The sequence below is a fragment of the Myotis brandtii genome, unplaced genomic scaffold (assembly GCF_000412655.1).
Source record: "Myotis brandtii unplaced genomic scaffold, ASM41265v1 scaffold1120, whole genome shotgun sequence".
NCBI lineage: Eukaryota > Metazoa > Chordata > Mammalia > Chiroptera > Vespertilionidae > Myotis > Myotis brandtii.
The window spans coordinates 555,685-569,519 of NW_005353839.1; the positions used below are offsets into that span (position 1 = coordinate 555,685).

Here is a 13,835-nt window from a genome sequence, read left to right on the forward strand (position 1 = left end):
CTGGGGCTCTGCAGCCTCCGGGGAGGGGGAGCTGCCTCCTCCCCAATCTCAACCCCCAATTCTCAGGTTCAGTCCTGTCCCTCGGGGCCACCCTTCTCCCCGACGACCTTGCGTGACTACCGCGGCCGGGGCCCTGGGGCACCGAGTGAGTCAGTGGAGGGGGGGTCCGAAGGCCTTTGGCTCGGGGTCCTCTTAGCGGCCTGACTTGGGATTTGGAAAAACCTCTACCCCCACCTCTGGGTCGTGGGTAATGACCGCCCGACTACCCACGTTGGAGGCAGAGGGTGGGGACCAGGAGCAATTCTGGGGCCTCCTTCACTGGCCCTGCGGCCACAGATCTCCCTCCAAGATGAAGCCAGCCAGCCCGCCTGGGTGTGTTTTTGTTGTTTTACCTTTCCCAAATATGCCACCCCACGGCTTCCCCCACCATGATGTCATTTTATTTTCTAAGGAGAAAAAGCAGCACTGAGCTCAGCATGCAAATATAGACAACTTGCAAAGCCACAGGCGGCTCAGCTCCTAGCCGCCCTCTGCCCAGGCCCCCAGGCGGCTCTCACTTCCCTTCCACCCCAGGGACTTTCCTCCCGGACCCTCAGCCAGACTGAAAGGAGGAAGGAAGAAGTGGGGAAGCATCTGTGTTCACCCCCATCTCCAGCCTGAAGACTGGGCTCAGCTCTGGCGGGGTCTGGCCCTGCGGAGAGGTCTGGCCCATTCCTGTCTGGGCGGCCTCTGGGAGGGCCCTGGCCTCCCCTCAGCTTCCACCTGGCAGAGACCCCGCCGGAAGCCACGGGGAGTCCTTTCTGAAGCCCAAACTCCCCCCGGAAGAGGCGCAGGCTCCTGCGGCATCGCGTCGGGCTTCCCAGCCCTTCTCTCGCTCTGCGCCCTGCCCCCCAGTGTGCCCTGTGCTGCCCCTTCGATGGTAACACCTTCTTAATTTGCCTTGGTCTGTATCTCATTTGTTCTGTGTGGTGGGGCCAAAACGATTTCGTTGACGCATGTTTGAGACTCAAAGAAGCTAAATGGTTTCTCTGCATTAGAGGAAGTTCCAGGTCTTCCAGACACAAGCAGGTACAGAGACCAGGGCTGCACGCTGCCTCTGCCCCTTCCTCAGGCAGGTTATGCCTCTGAGCCTCCCTGGCATCCCTGCTGGCAGGATGGGGACACTGGGGCCTATCCACAGAGCTCTCGTGATTTAGAAATTGTCTGTCTCTAGGGACTGGCACCGATGGGGGCTTAAAATGGGAGCTGTGCTAAGCAGTGGGCTCCATGATTTTAATGTGTTGGCCCCGTACCCCCACTATGTATTAAACAGCTATTAAGTGGGCACAAGTTGGATGAATGCGTGGTTTTTACTCTCTACTTCTGCCACCTTCCCCAGGAGCACTTTCTGGATTAGTCTGTGGAGGGGGAGACCTTTTCTAACCTCAGGTCTCATTCTTCCCTACTCAGAAAGTCAGTCTCCCAGCAACACCCTTATCCCTGATCCATGAGAACTGTCTGTTAGTTATGGGCTTGTTCAGTTGCTTGGGCTCCCCCGCCCCCCACCCCTGACTCCTTTACAGACAGGCACCCCAGCCTGGGCTGTGCTGGAGACAATGTGACTCCTTCCTGCCGGGAACTCCTGCCAGCCCGGGTCTGGGGGGTCCTCAGTGCACAAAACTCAGCGTCTCCTCTCCATTCCCATGGCCACCACTCGGGTGCACGTTCTCCCAGCGCCAGCCCGTTATGATAACAGTCTCTGACCCTCAGAGTTGGGCTCCCAGCCTCTGGTCTGTCCCTCATCTCCCCTCCCTGGTCCCCTTCCTCCCAGGTCACAGGATTAAATCCAAACACCTCGGCAGTCCAGGTCCATCACGCCCACTCCAGGTCGCAGCCACCACTTAGGCTTCTCTTGTTGTCTTTCTGGTCTCCTCTGTCTCCCCAAAAGGACACTCACATCCTTCTGGTGCTTCTGACCTTTCCACTGGCTGAAACATCCCCTCCCAACTCCTTTGCCCCTAATCCAATCCCACTCTTTATTCAAGGCCCAGAAAACGATTCCCTTCCTTTATGAAGCCATCGAAGCCCACTCTGATCTCTCTCTTCTGAGCCCATTCTATTTGTTTGTTCCTTCTTTCAACCAACATTTATTAGGGACTACTTTTTGTGGGGCGCGGCTACAGTGTTTGGACAGGTTCAAGCCTTGGACTGAGGAGAGGGCACAGTCCTCTCATTGCCACGTGCAAGTCCCAGCTTGGAGGGCAGAGCCCTCCCAGCACAATTATAGCCAACAGCTATCGTTGTAAGCTTGAACCTATGGTCCAAACACGTGGCCCCACATGCCTGAGTGATGTGGGCTTGGTTGAGTTCAGGTGCATGTAGTTGAGTAGGAGTGAAACCCACGAGAATGTTGTAAACATCTTGATCACACCCCTACTTTGCCTCGTGGCATCTGCTATTATAAAATAACACGGCTGGTGGGTGTCGGCGCTGTCCATCAGAGAGGCAGCGTCCCACTGAGACCCAGCTTTCATTCTCTTGTCTGTCTTTTCTTAATCCTTTCACCTCCCCAACTCAGGGTCACTGAACCAGGCTGAGCTGGCATGGCACATAAGGCGCCCTGGGGCTGAGTATGCCATGGCTGTGCCGTCTCACCACAATTTTTTGAGTGCCAGGCCCTGTGGACACAGAAAAGGCCTGGGCTCCTGCCTTCAAGGGGCACACAGTCTAGTGGGGGCAGACAGACATGTGAATGAAGAGCTAGGCTGGAACGTGCTAGAATAGAGGTGCAGGGAACTGGGAGGAGGGACCTGCGGGAGGGCCACCTCTGGAAGGGCCTCGCCAGGGAAGGGTTGTTCGCACTCAGTCTTGGCGTTCAAATAAGAGCGGCAGGGAGGGTGCTATCGAGCAAAACAGAATCACTTAATTGCAGGTTGCTTTGTGTTTTGCTCCAACTGTTTTCCGTGTGCTTGTCTTGCCTTCCCAGTGAGGTTAATCAGCTCGAGCGCGGGGACAGGCGGGCACGCTCTGTTCTCCCCGAGCCTCACAGCGGTGCCGGACAAACACCATGTGCTCAGAAAGGGCTTGTTGACTTGCAGCAGATAAACATCCACGCGTCTGATTTAACTGCCTGAAGGGAGCCCCTCCCCCCCACTCCGCATCACCACCTCTCAAAAGGCACCCACACCTAACGCACCCCGCGCCCTGTCTGGCTGGCTCCCTCCTGCCATCGGGGTGAGACCTCACCGGCAGACACTTGTTCAGCTGCCCCAGATCCTTTATTGAGGCCTCCTGTTTGACCCAAATTCATTAACAAAAGATTGCTGAGATTCAGCCCCAATCACAGGGCCCTCCCTTCCTCTTGGCCAAGGATATAGGATTTGAGAAAGTGGGGGAAGCACAGGTGGGGGGAACAGAGGAGAGAGGGGGGCCCAGAGATATGACAAGAGGAAAATCACAAGGAAGAGTTTAGGGAGTAATGGAAGGAACATAATAGATATAGGACATTGTGGGACAGGACACAGAAGTCAGATGAGATAGCTGGGCTGTTGTGTAGGGAAAGGTAGCTCCTCTCCTCATCAGGTGAGGGGGACCAGGGTCTCAGCACACAGCATATAGGCCCCAGGGGCCCGATAGCAGAAAATGACCTAGTATCCCTGGAGGACTTCAGGGAAGGCGGGAGGGAGCCTGAGGAGAGCAGGTGGGGCACGGAGATGGTTGCCATAGCAACTAGTCATCATCATCGTCATCATCATCATCATCATCATCATCATCGTCGTCATCATCATCCTCTGTGTTGATCTCGCCCTCCAGCACATCCTCTAGCCAGTCCTCCAGCTCCTCAGCGGAAGGCAGGTCCTCCTCATCGTCCATCTCCATCCATATGCTGTCCGCCTAGGACACAGCACAGACAGGACTGAGCTAAGCCCGACTCAGTGCTCTGGACCTGTCCTCCCACTCGATGGTCTCGGCACATCCTTCCCTGAGTCCTCTGTCCCCTCCCTTCATGTCAGGGGCCAGGGGAGAAGGTCTAGGTTAGAACAGTGACCGTAGGAGTAGAAAGAACGGCTGGATGGGCAAATAGGTTTTCTCCCTGCAGTCTTTCTGCCATGCTGAGCTCCTAAAACAGACCTCTCTATCCTGCCCTTGATGCAGAACCACTGGTGGCTCTCCATGGCCTAAAGAGTAAAGACAGAAACTTCAGCATTCAAGGCTTTTTACAACCTGCTTTCCCAGCACCATCCTCAGAGACCTCTAGACTCTCCAGCCACAAAAAATGACTTGCCTTTTCCTGATCCTAATATTCATTTTCCTACTTTTGACCTTTTGTACTAACTTTTCCATTCGTTTGGAAGTGATTTCTCATAATTTTCACTTGTAGAACTCCTCTATATTGTGCAGTCTCCACTTTGAATGCCACACTCCTTTTAAACCCTTCTCTGCCTGACCAGTGTGGCTTAGTGGTTGAGCATCAACCTATGAACCAGAAGGTCACAAGTTCAATTCCTGGTCAGGTCACATGCCCTGATTGTGGGCTCGGTCCTCAGTGGGGGGTGTGCAGGAGGCAGCCGATCAATGATTCTCATCATTAATGTTTCTACTTCCCTCTCCTTTCCTCTCTGAAATTAATAAAAATATAAAAAATAAACGCTTCTTTGATTTTCTCAAGCAAAAAATCACTTTGATTTTTTTTGCCTTCCTAGCATTTTATTTGTATCTTTATTATAGAGTTTATCAGACTTGTCCTGGTAGTGAATGGAATACCTGCCTCCCTAGTTAGACTGAGAAGTATATGAAAGCAAAGACTGGCTTATTAAGTTCAACTCAACAAACATTATCAAAGCACCTGTCATATTCGAATGAGATTTCTGCCCTCAAAAAGCTCAAAGTCTCCTGAAAGGGACACGTATGGTACATAATAGTCACATGAAAGTCATGATTTCAATGCCAATGGGCTCTGAGAGCGCTAAGGAAGAAATGATTCTGAGTGAGAGATCTGGGAAGACTTCATGGAGAAGAGGATGTTTGAGCTGGGCCTTAAAGGATGAGCAGCCGATTCTAACAGGTGGAGACGGTGTTCGGGGGGGTTAGGGCGAGGCTGGGCACGCCTGCTTCTTCTGGGAAGACTCGGCTCCTCCTCAGCAGAGCCGAGGGGAGTCAGCTATTCTGGGAAGCAGAGCTGAGGGTCAACCAGGGGTGAATGACGGAAACTTACATCAGTAACATTGACGACTCCTATTTGTGGGGCTGACAGGTCGATGTCAAACGTCTTCTCCCAGTACGGAACCAGCTGTGGAGAGACACATGGGCAGCTTAATGGGGTCGAGGGCACATGAGTCCAGGAGGGTGTGAGGGTCAGCGCAGGGATAAAGAACACTAGGAGCCCAGGCAGAGCAGGAGGGGCCCAGCTGCAGGGCCTGAGGGCATAGGTAGAGCTAAGCAGTTAAAGCAGCGGTTCTCAACCTGTGGGTCGCGACCCCTTTGGCGGTCGGACAACCCTTTCACAGGGGTTGCCTAAAACCATCCTGCATATCAGATATTTACATTATGATTCATAACAGTAGCAACATTACAGTTATGAAGAAGCAACGAAAATAATTTTATGGTTGGGTCACAACATGAGGAACTGTATTTAAAGGGCCAGAAGGTTGAGAACCACTGAGTTAAAGGGAAGAAATCCGAAGGGATTTCTATCAGGAGGACCAGCCAGGCATCTGGACTCCTCCCTGTTTTGATCCTGGGTCTGCTACTGAGTGACCCTGTGATTCTGGGCAAGTCACTTCTTCCCCGCCCTCCGTTCCCACATCCCTAAACTGAGGTAGTTCTGCCTGGTAACTGCCCATTTCCTCACAGTTCTGTTTGTTCATTCAGTTAGTTTTCAACAATGAATGCTGGGTGTTGGGGATCAGGCTGGGAACAAAGCTGTCCCCTGAAACAGGAACCTCTGTCCTTTGATTCTATGATTGTGCACATCCACGTGCAGGGTTCATGTGTCCATTTGCTCCCCAAATTCTCCTTTTCTCTAGAACGAGCCAACCTCTGCCCAGCTTCCGCTCTGGGAGTCATGTGGGTGATGTCCCATGTGGTTCACTTCCCATCCCGCTCCCCTCTCAGGCTCTCTCCATGCCCACGGTGCCCTTGAGCATGCAGCAGGCATCATCTCCCAGGGCCTCCAGCCAGGAGATGGGATGGGAACTCAGAAACAAGCTCCCTTCAGAACGTGCCATAGCCTACCCTAGACCCATGGTCAGCAAACTGCGGCTCGAAAGCCAAATGCAGCTCTTTGGCCCCTTGAGTGTGGCTCTTCCTAAGCCTTAGGAGTACCCTATTCCCTTCAGAACGTGCCATAGCCTAGACCCGTGGTCGGCAAACTGCGGCTCGCGAGCCAAATGCAGCTCTTTGGCCCCTTTAGTGTGGCTCTTCCTAAGCCTTAGGAGTACCCTAATTAAGTTAATAACAATGCACCTACCTATATAGTTTAAGTTTAAAAAATTTGGCTCTCAAAATAAATTTCAATCGTTGTACTGTTGATATTTGGCTCTGTTGACTAATGAGTTTGCCGACCACTGGCCTAGACCCTAACAGGACAGCGGGCCTGAGCGGTGCCTCTTACCAGGGGAAAGTCATCAGGGTCAATCCAGATGATGCTAAGATCAGGGTTTTCAGTGTTGTCTTGGGCCACAGCCTTGAGCGTCTCCAAGAACTCATAGCCGTCTTAGAGGGAACACAAGTGAGAAGCATGAGGTGGGTGGAGAGAAAAGGGACAAGCAGAAGACAGAACCCGGATCTCTCCTCACCTCCCACACCTCCACATGTCTAGCCCAGGCCACCTGCACTCTCCCAGGAATGCCTCCCAAAACACCCCGTCTCCCCCCAGTTCATCCAGTCTTCCTCCCTCACCGGGATCAGCTTCCTCCGCAAAGGCCACAATGTGGATTCCATCCATGTCGTCCTCCTGCGGTGAAGGAAGGAGGGGGGCCTTAGCCGTACTCCCCGAAGTCAGAGAGACCTGAACAGACCCTACCTCTTCCCTGAACCTGAATTTTACGGAAACTCAGCTTCTGGATTAGGTGACTTCTTAGGGTGGTGACCCTTTTCCAAGTGACACCTCCCTTCAGCTCTAGGCCCCATACCTCCTCTGGCAAACCCTTCAGCCCCAGAACTGTGGCTCTACCTTGTCATCTTTTTTTTTCTTAATATATTTTTATTGATTTCAGAGAGGAAGGGAGAAGGGAGAAAGAGATAGAAACATCAATGATAAAAGAGAATCATTTACTGGCTGCCTCCTGCACGCCCCCTACTGGGGAATGAGCCCGCATCCTTGGCATGTGCCCTTGACCAGAATTGAACACGGGACCCTTCAGTCCACAGGCCGACGCTCTATCCACTGAGTCAAACCAGCTAGGGTACCTTGTCATCTTCATCAACTTATAGGTGACATGTTCTTCAGAACAAAAACCCCCAACCTTTGCTGGCGCATTGTCTTTCCTACAAGTGAGGCATGAGGACGTTTCTAGGGCTTGACTCTGCACCCACCTATGTTCCCCCAGGGCCTGGCCCTGTCTGGGGGTACTCACCCAGGTCTCATACATACTCTCAGGCTTCAGTTTCCTCAGGGTCGATCTAGAACAGACAGAGGACACCCCCCAGAGAGTCCCCATAGCAGAGGCTGCCTGTGGGCCTTGCCTAGGGCACGGGCAGCTTGTAGCCCAGAACAAAGACACCTGGCCAAGTCTAAGCTCTGGGCACCAGGCTCAGATCATTGCATGGTTTAAACAGGTGGGAGAATGGAGGGTGGGCAAGGGGACTGCAAGAGCGCCTTTTGGTAGGAAGGTAAGAACTGAGCATCTGAGTATTCATTTTTTTCATTCATTCATTCATTCACTCATTCATTCAATAAATTTGGGTGTCTGAGATGTTCTGAGCCCTGTGCTAGGTGCTGTGTAGACAGAGTTAAAGCAAACGCACTTCTACCCTGATAAAGGGGACCATAATCTAGAGCAGGGGTCCTCAAACTTTTTAAACAGGGGGCCAGTTCACTGTCCCTCAGACCGTTGGAGGGCCGGACTATAGTTTTAAAAAAAAAACTGTGAACAAATTCCTGTGCACACTGCACATATCTTATTTTGAAGTAAAAAAACAAAACGGGAACAAATACAATATTTGTTTTTGCATGTGGCCCGCGGGCCGTAGTTTGAGGACCCCTGATCTAGAGGGAAAGAGTGAGCGCGGTTTACACCGATGAAAGGGTATGTCCAGCTGTGAAGTTCTATGAAAGAAGAGAGCGATGTCTGAGTGTAGGGCAGGGTTTCTCACTATTGACATCTGGGGCCAGGTAACTCTTTGTTGTGGGGTCTGTTCTGTGCACTGCAGGATGGTTAGCAACATCCCTGGCCTCTACCCACTAAATACCAACAGCATTGCCCCCAACCAACCACTCTCTCCAGACACTGCCAAATCTCCCCTGGAGAGCAAAAGCCTCCCCCTACCTCGCCAGTCCCTCCACCCTGTTGAGTACGACTGGTACAGGGTAATGTATGAGAAAGAGCACAGGCCAGGTCTGGGTTGGAATTCAGTTCTGACACTTGTTGCCTGTGGAACCTCTTTACTTGAGGGTGTTAAAAGGATTAAATAGAAGAATACAGATAGAAAGCACCTCTCAGTTCCTGGCAGACCCCAGGCACTCAACACTCATCACAACCCACAGTACACATTTATGGAGAACCTTCTACGCGTGAGGGCTCAGGGCTGGTTAGGGTGCAAAAGATTGTGGAAAAGAGTCAGCGTATCTTGAGCACTGGCATCGAGAAGTGGGTTACCGCAAGGTGAGAGAAGCCTCCTGGTTCTCTGAGACCCCCCCCCCCCGCCCCCGCCCATGTCACAGGCAGGTGCTCTCGCCTGCTCAGGGCTCTGCCCCTGCCCTACCTCTTGTGCTCCTCCACAAAGCTAACAATCTCCTCTTTGCTGTTGGGCTTGTCTGGGATTGTCACAGGCTCGTCCATAAAGGCTTCATAGAAGTCAACCTCATTCATCTTCAGGGTCAGCTTCTTTGCCACCTTTGGGGGTGGGGGTGGAGCAGGGGATGCAGGGTTATGGTGAGAAGCAGTGTGATGGGGGAGCAGGGAAGAGGAAGGGAGTCAGACTGCCATTGTGACATTGGACAAGTGTCTTCACTTCTCTGGGCTTTGATTGGACATGAGAGGACTGGGTTAGATCATCTAAAATCTTTGGGGTGGGGGAGCCCCGAGGTAGAGGTGGGAGTGTGGTGTGCAGGGAGGGAATAGGCCCCCATAGATTCTGGGAGAGGGATTGGAGGGCTGCTGAGGAGGACGAGGGAGACCCAATATGTTCTGGGGTGGAGTACCTTGCTGTCGAAGGTGGCGAAGAAGGGGATGTACGGATGGAACTCCTCTGCGGCGTCCTCAAAAGCCTTGTAATCTGGAGGGGACGCAGAGTCAGTCTCTGGGAGAGCAGGCTGTGCAAGGTGCCCTCTCCCGTCTGTCTCCCCTAGTTCTGAGACCCCCCTCTCTAACTCTCTGAGAGTGACTAAAGCATGTGATGGGGGAGGTGGAAGGCTGGAGGTGCCCCTCTGGGAACCACCAGAGTGCCGGAGATCAGGGCAGGTGATGGAGCTGACTGTGGCGAGGAGTTAGGAGATAGAGGGGCCGTGAAGTGGGTTAAGTGTGGGGGAGCGGGAAGTCCAGGGAGGAGAACCGTGGAGTCGGAGGGTTACCCACGCTCTGAGTCCTTGCTCTTGAAGTAGCCGATGAGTTTGTTGTCATCTTCGATGTTCTCAAATGCCTGCAGCTCTCGTTCACCCTTAATGAATTCCACAGGGTCCTCTAGGACCTGGAAGAGCAGGGACATTGAAGGAAGAGAGTGAGTTTCCGTCCTCACTGGTGGGAGAGGAATGAGGATGAGGAGAGAGGGCTGGGAACAGGAGGAAGGTGCTCATTGGTCTGTGTGTGTGTGTGTGTGTGTGTGTGCCGTTTCCGTCCTCACTGGTGGGAGAGGAATGAGATGAGGAGAAGAGGGCTGGGAACAGGAGGAAGGTGCTCACTGGGGTGTATGTGTGTGTGTGTGTGTGTGTGCGCGTGCATGCATGTATACGGTTGGGTTTGGTTAAGGATAGGCACAAAGTCTTAAAGCAAGGACATTAGGTCCAGGGTCATGAATCCTCACATCAAGCAGAAACTCCACCAGGGTGTCAGCAGAGAGTTCGCCGTCATATTCAATGACTTCATCTCCCTTGAACACATAGATACTGTCCTCTTCGGTTAGTCCTAGGGAGTGGGCCAGAGAAGAGCGTGACCCCAACCTTCCCACAGACCCCAGAGTCCAAAGTCAGGGCCAGAGCCCGTTCTCTAATCCCACTGGACCCCACCACCTCCCCTCCCCTTCCCCAGCCTCGCTCACCTCCTCTGCCCCTTAGCCCTACACCCCTGGGGTCTACGCCCTGGTTCAAGGGGCTCTCCAGGGAGAAGCTGAAATCAGGTGGGGGTGTTAGGGGAGGAGGTAGAAAGATTTCTCTTTCTCTGTTTGTCATACTAAAGAGAGATCTTCATGTGACCTCCCCTGAGGACTCCAGTGGCCAGCTGCCAGTTCAGTCCTTTAACCTCTGCTGTTACTGACTCGAAGACTTAATCACTGACTCCCCCACCCCCATCCATGTCTGACGGCCAGTCTCAGGCCTGTGTTGCCCCCTGGTGGCCGGTGTTGTAACACCTATCCAGGGCTCCGGAGCGGGAGGGGTGGGAAGAGGCGTTTACTGAGGCCTCTCCAGCCCCACCTGAGTTCCCTGACTCCCCTTCCTCCAGCACCTGGTCCTGTGTTTTAGTTATCTGAAAAACATGAAGAAGGCCGTGTCCACCTCTTTCTGAGACTTGAGCAGGGGTCTCTGTAAGGAATAAAAGAGGCCAGGACCCTTGGCCATAACCCTTCTAATGTCAGTATTTTCTCCATTCAGAATAGCAGGGTGGAGTTCCTAGCCCGGACCAGGGCTGCCTGTCCAGTCTCCAGGCCACCTTCCCCTCCTTGCGCTCCCACCCCGCCCTTACCTAGTTTCTTGGCTACAGCTGTGTCCTTCTCAGAGTCCACCATCCCGAAGCCAACACCCTTGTCTTCTAGGACTTGGGCTGCTAACTGCAGGGAGGGTGAGGTTAAAGTCAGCCCCTGGAGTTCATAGTAACCCCTATTCCCCACCGCATGCTTCCAAGTGGGCCATTTGGGGTGCATGCAGTTGAAGAGTTGACCTTGACGCTGTGTAAGGATCCAGAAAACCCCCACCTTTCCTACAACCCCACCCTTATGTTCCTTCGCTCAGTAAATGCCTAAACATCTACTGCTCGCTTGCAATGAGCTTATTTTTTAAAAAAATATATTTTTATTGATTTCAGAGAGGAAGGGAGAGGGAGAGAGAGAAACATCAATGATGAGAAAGAATTATTGATTGGCTGCCTCTTGCACGTCCCCTATTGAGGATTGAGCCACAAACCTGGGCATGTGCCCTTGACTGGAATCGAACCTGGGGCCCTTCAGTTCACAGGCCGATGCTGTATCCACTGAGCCAAACCAGCTAGGGCTGCCATGAGCTTATTACGTTGAACTTCAAAGCGCTAAGCGTGATGCGCCTGCTTCCTCAGGAATGCGGAGGAATCTGGCTTTAAGAGACTGAGGCCCTTCCCTCGCTCAGGGCTGAGCTCACACATCCATCCTCACCAAAGGCCATGCCCAAGGGGGGCAACATCCCTGGGATTCTCACAGGTGACCCTCGATGGGGAGAATTTTGGAGAGCAGGAGGGTAGTGGGCTGGGGTGGGCTGGTCACATTGCTGATGAGCGGGGAACGCCTGAAAGTAGAGGTCACTGGGACCAGCACTTGTCACCTCAGAGGGAGAGAGCCAGAGCCAGAGGAGACACGGCTGGGCGCCCCTCATCCAGGTGAACGTTCCCCTTCACTCTCACTCCCCAGGTCGCCGCCCCTCGGCCTGCCGGCTAGACTCTCAGCCTGGTGCGCTCTGCCTTGGGTGTGGCTTTCGGCTCAACCCCACCTCACACAGCCTCCTGGAGTCCCAGGGGGACAGGAAGGGCGGCAGCTGGCAGGTGCAGGGCCACGGATGCTGAGCCCTCAGGATAAAAATACTCAGCTCATTACTCAGATGGCAGGTTCCAGCCTGGCAGGGGCACACAGACATGAGAGCCCGCGGTCCTGGTATCTCGCCCTGAAATACTCCAAGCCCTGGGTAAGCGGGGCCTGTCTGTCCAGCCAGGAGAGAGAAGGGGCTGCTGAGGCCGGGACGAGGAGCGCTCACATGCCGGCCCCGGAGGGATGTGGACTGCATCGCCAGTCATCTCCAGGCGCAGGTGTTTTTCCTGTAGAAGAGCCCTTCTCTCCTCTGAGCCCGAGGTCAGCTTGGGGGTGAGGAGAGTCTTCCCACAGAGAGAAGCTGGGGAAGGCACTCTGAAGCCTCCTTCCAGTCACAAGAATTTTCCCACCAGAATAGCCTGCTTGATCCAATAGGGGCAGGTGGGGAGCAAGGGAGCGGAGGCAGAGCAGGCAGAGCAGGGGACTGAGGCATGTGGAGGCCTGCTGGGCTCTGGTACACCGTTAGCCATGAAGTAAATGACTTCCAAGATGTTAGTAACAGTGACATTTATACTCAGTTTAGCCCTCTTTGGGGTGCTGCTCCTAAAGTGTACACAGAGGGGCATGTCCCCCCTTCCCCTGGAGAACCTCCCTTTTTCTTTTTTGCCCCCCTTCTGAGGACACCCCCGTCCTAGCCAAACCTGGTACTACCAGCCTCCTATAGCGTGGAGGAGATGTTCCTCGCAGTCTACCTCCCCTCCCCCACCCCACCCCCAGACCGCTGACTCCAGTGGTACTTTTGGTCCCCAAGTCTCTTTCTCCTTCGGCTGAGGCCACATGCCCCTTGGGTCCTATTGGTCAAGACAGGGGTCCTGCCCCATTGTCACCCTCAAAGGCCTGCATGGGGTGGTAGGATGGGGGTCGGGGGGCTGCACACAGGGGCTGGGCCTGCAGCCCCCCGCACTCACCTCCAGGATCAGCTCCTCCATCTCGAATTGCCTCTGTGAGGCCTTGTCGTCCTCCGGGGGCTCGTGGTAGAGCAGCGCGAGCACCTCGTACTTCTTGAACACGTTCTTGTAGTTCTTTGCGTTGACATTGACCACACGGTCCACGCCATCGTACTCGGGGAAGTCCAGCCCGTCCTGCCCCCGCACCCCGGACTCGGGTGTCCCTAGCACCAGCAGCAGCAGCAGTGCCAGCTGCAGGCCCGGCACAGCTCTGGCCCCCATCCTGACAGCGGCGCGCATGGAGGTAGTGAGATCTCGGGTCGACTCTGCTGGTCCAGAAGAGGTTCGCTGGGGAGGGAGGGGCCCTGGGTCCTGACTCCTGAGCTGGGGGCTCACAGTGAGGGTGGGGTGGGGAAGGGCCTAGGGCAGCGGACAGAGGACACTGCTGGGTCCTGGAGACACTGTCAACAGAGCCAAGAGAAAAAGGGTCAGGAGGAGGACTAAGAGCAGGGGGCGGGGAGGGAACCCGAGCTGCCCCTGAGATTGGCACCCCTCAGCCCCACCTGGTCCTTCTAAATATGTTTTCAGAATTGGCAGGGGAGACGGGTAACCTTCTGAGGCCAGGACAGCTCCATGAGGCTGGCATCTCCACCTCCCGAGTCTCTCCCCCGGCTCCCAGAGCCTCCCTCCTCTCCCCTCCCCACAATGTCCAGGGCTCCTCGGCCCCTGCCCCACACCAGCATAGCTTATCACCATATTAAGAAAGGAAAGGGCTGGAGCTAAAAATAAGAGCAGATGAGCCGAGAGGTAAATGAAACGGGGGCT

General features: G+C 54.1%; 1 protein-coding gene across 2 annotated transcripts; it reads right to left on the reverse strand.

Moving 5' to 3' along the window:
- Positions 1-3,238: 3,238 nt before the first annotated feature.
- Positions 3,239-13,574, reverse strand: CASQ1 (calsequestrin 1 (fast-twitch, skeletal muscle)). 2 transcript variants are annotated; one of them, XM_014547488.1, is made up of 12 exons: positions 13,032-13,574; positions 11,037-11,121; positions 10,162-10,262; positions 9,717-9,828; positions 9,344-9,417; positions 8,905-9,035; positions 7,557-7,602; positions 6,880-6,934; positions 6,593-6,693; positions 5,195-5,269; positions 3,675-3,873; positions 3,239-3,588 (listed from the first exon to the last, which is right to left on the reverse strand). In XM_014547488.1, the coding sequence occupies exons 1-11, from the start codon at positions 13,308-13,310 to the stop codon at positions 3,709-3,711; spliced, it is 1,224 nt and encodes a 407-aa protein (XP_014402974.1). In that variant the 5' UTR covers positions 13,311-13,574; the 3' UTR covers positions 3,239-3,588; positions 3,675-3,708. The 2 variants fall into 2 exon arrangements, with proteins under 2 accessions (XP_014402974.1, XP_014402970.1); XM_014547484.1 differs by having other exon boundaries at positions 3,239-3,592; positions 3,679-3,873; positions 13,032-13,573.
- Positions 13,575-13,835: the final 261 nt, after the last annotated feature.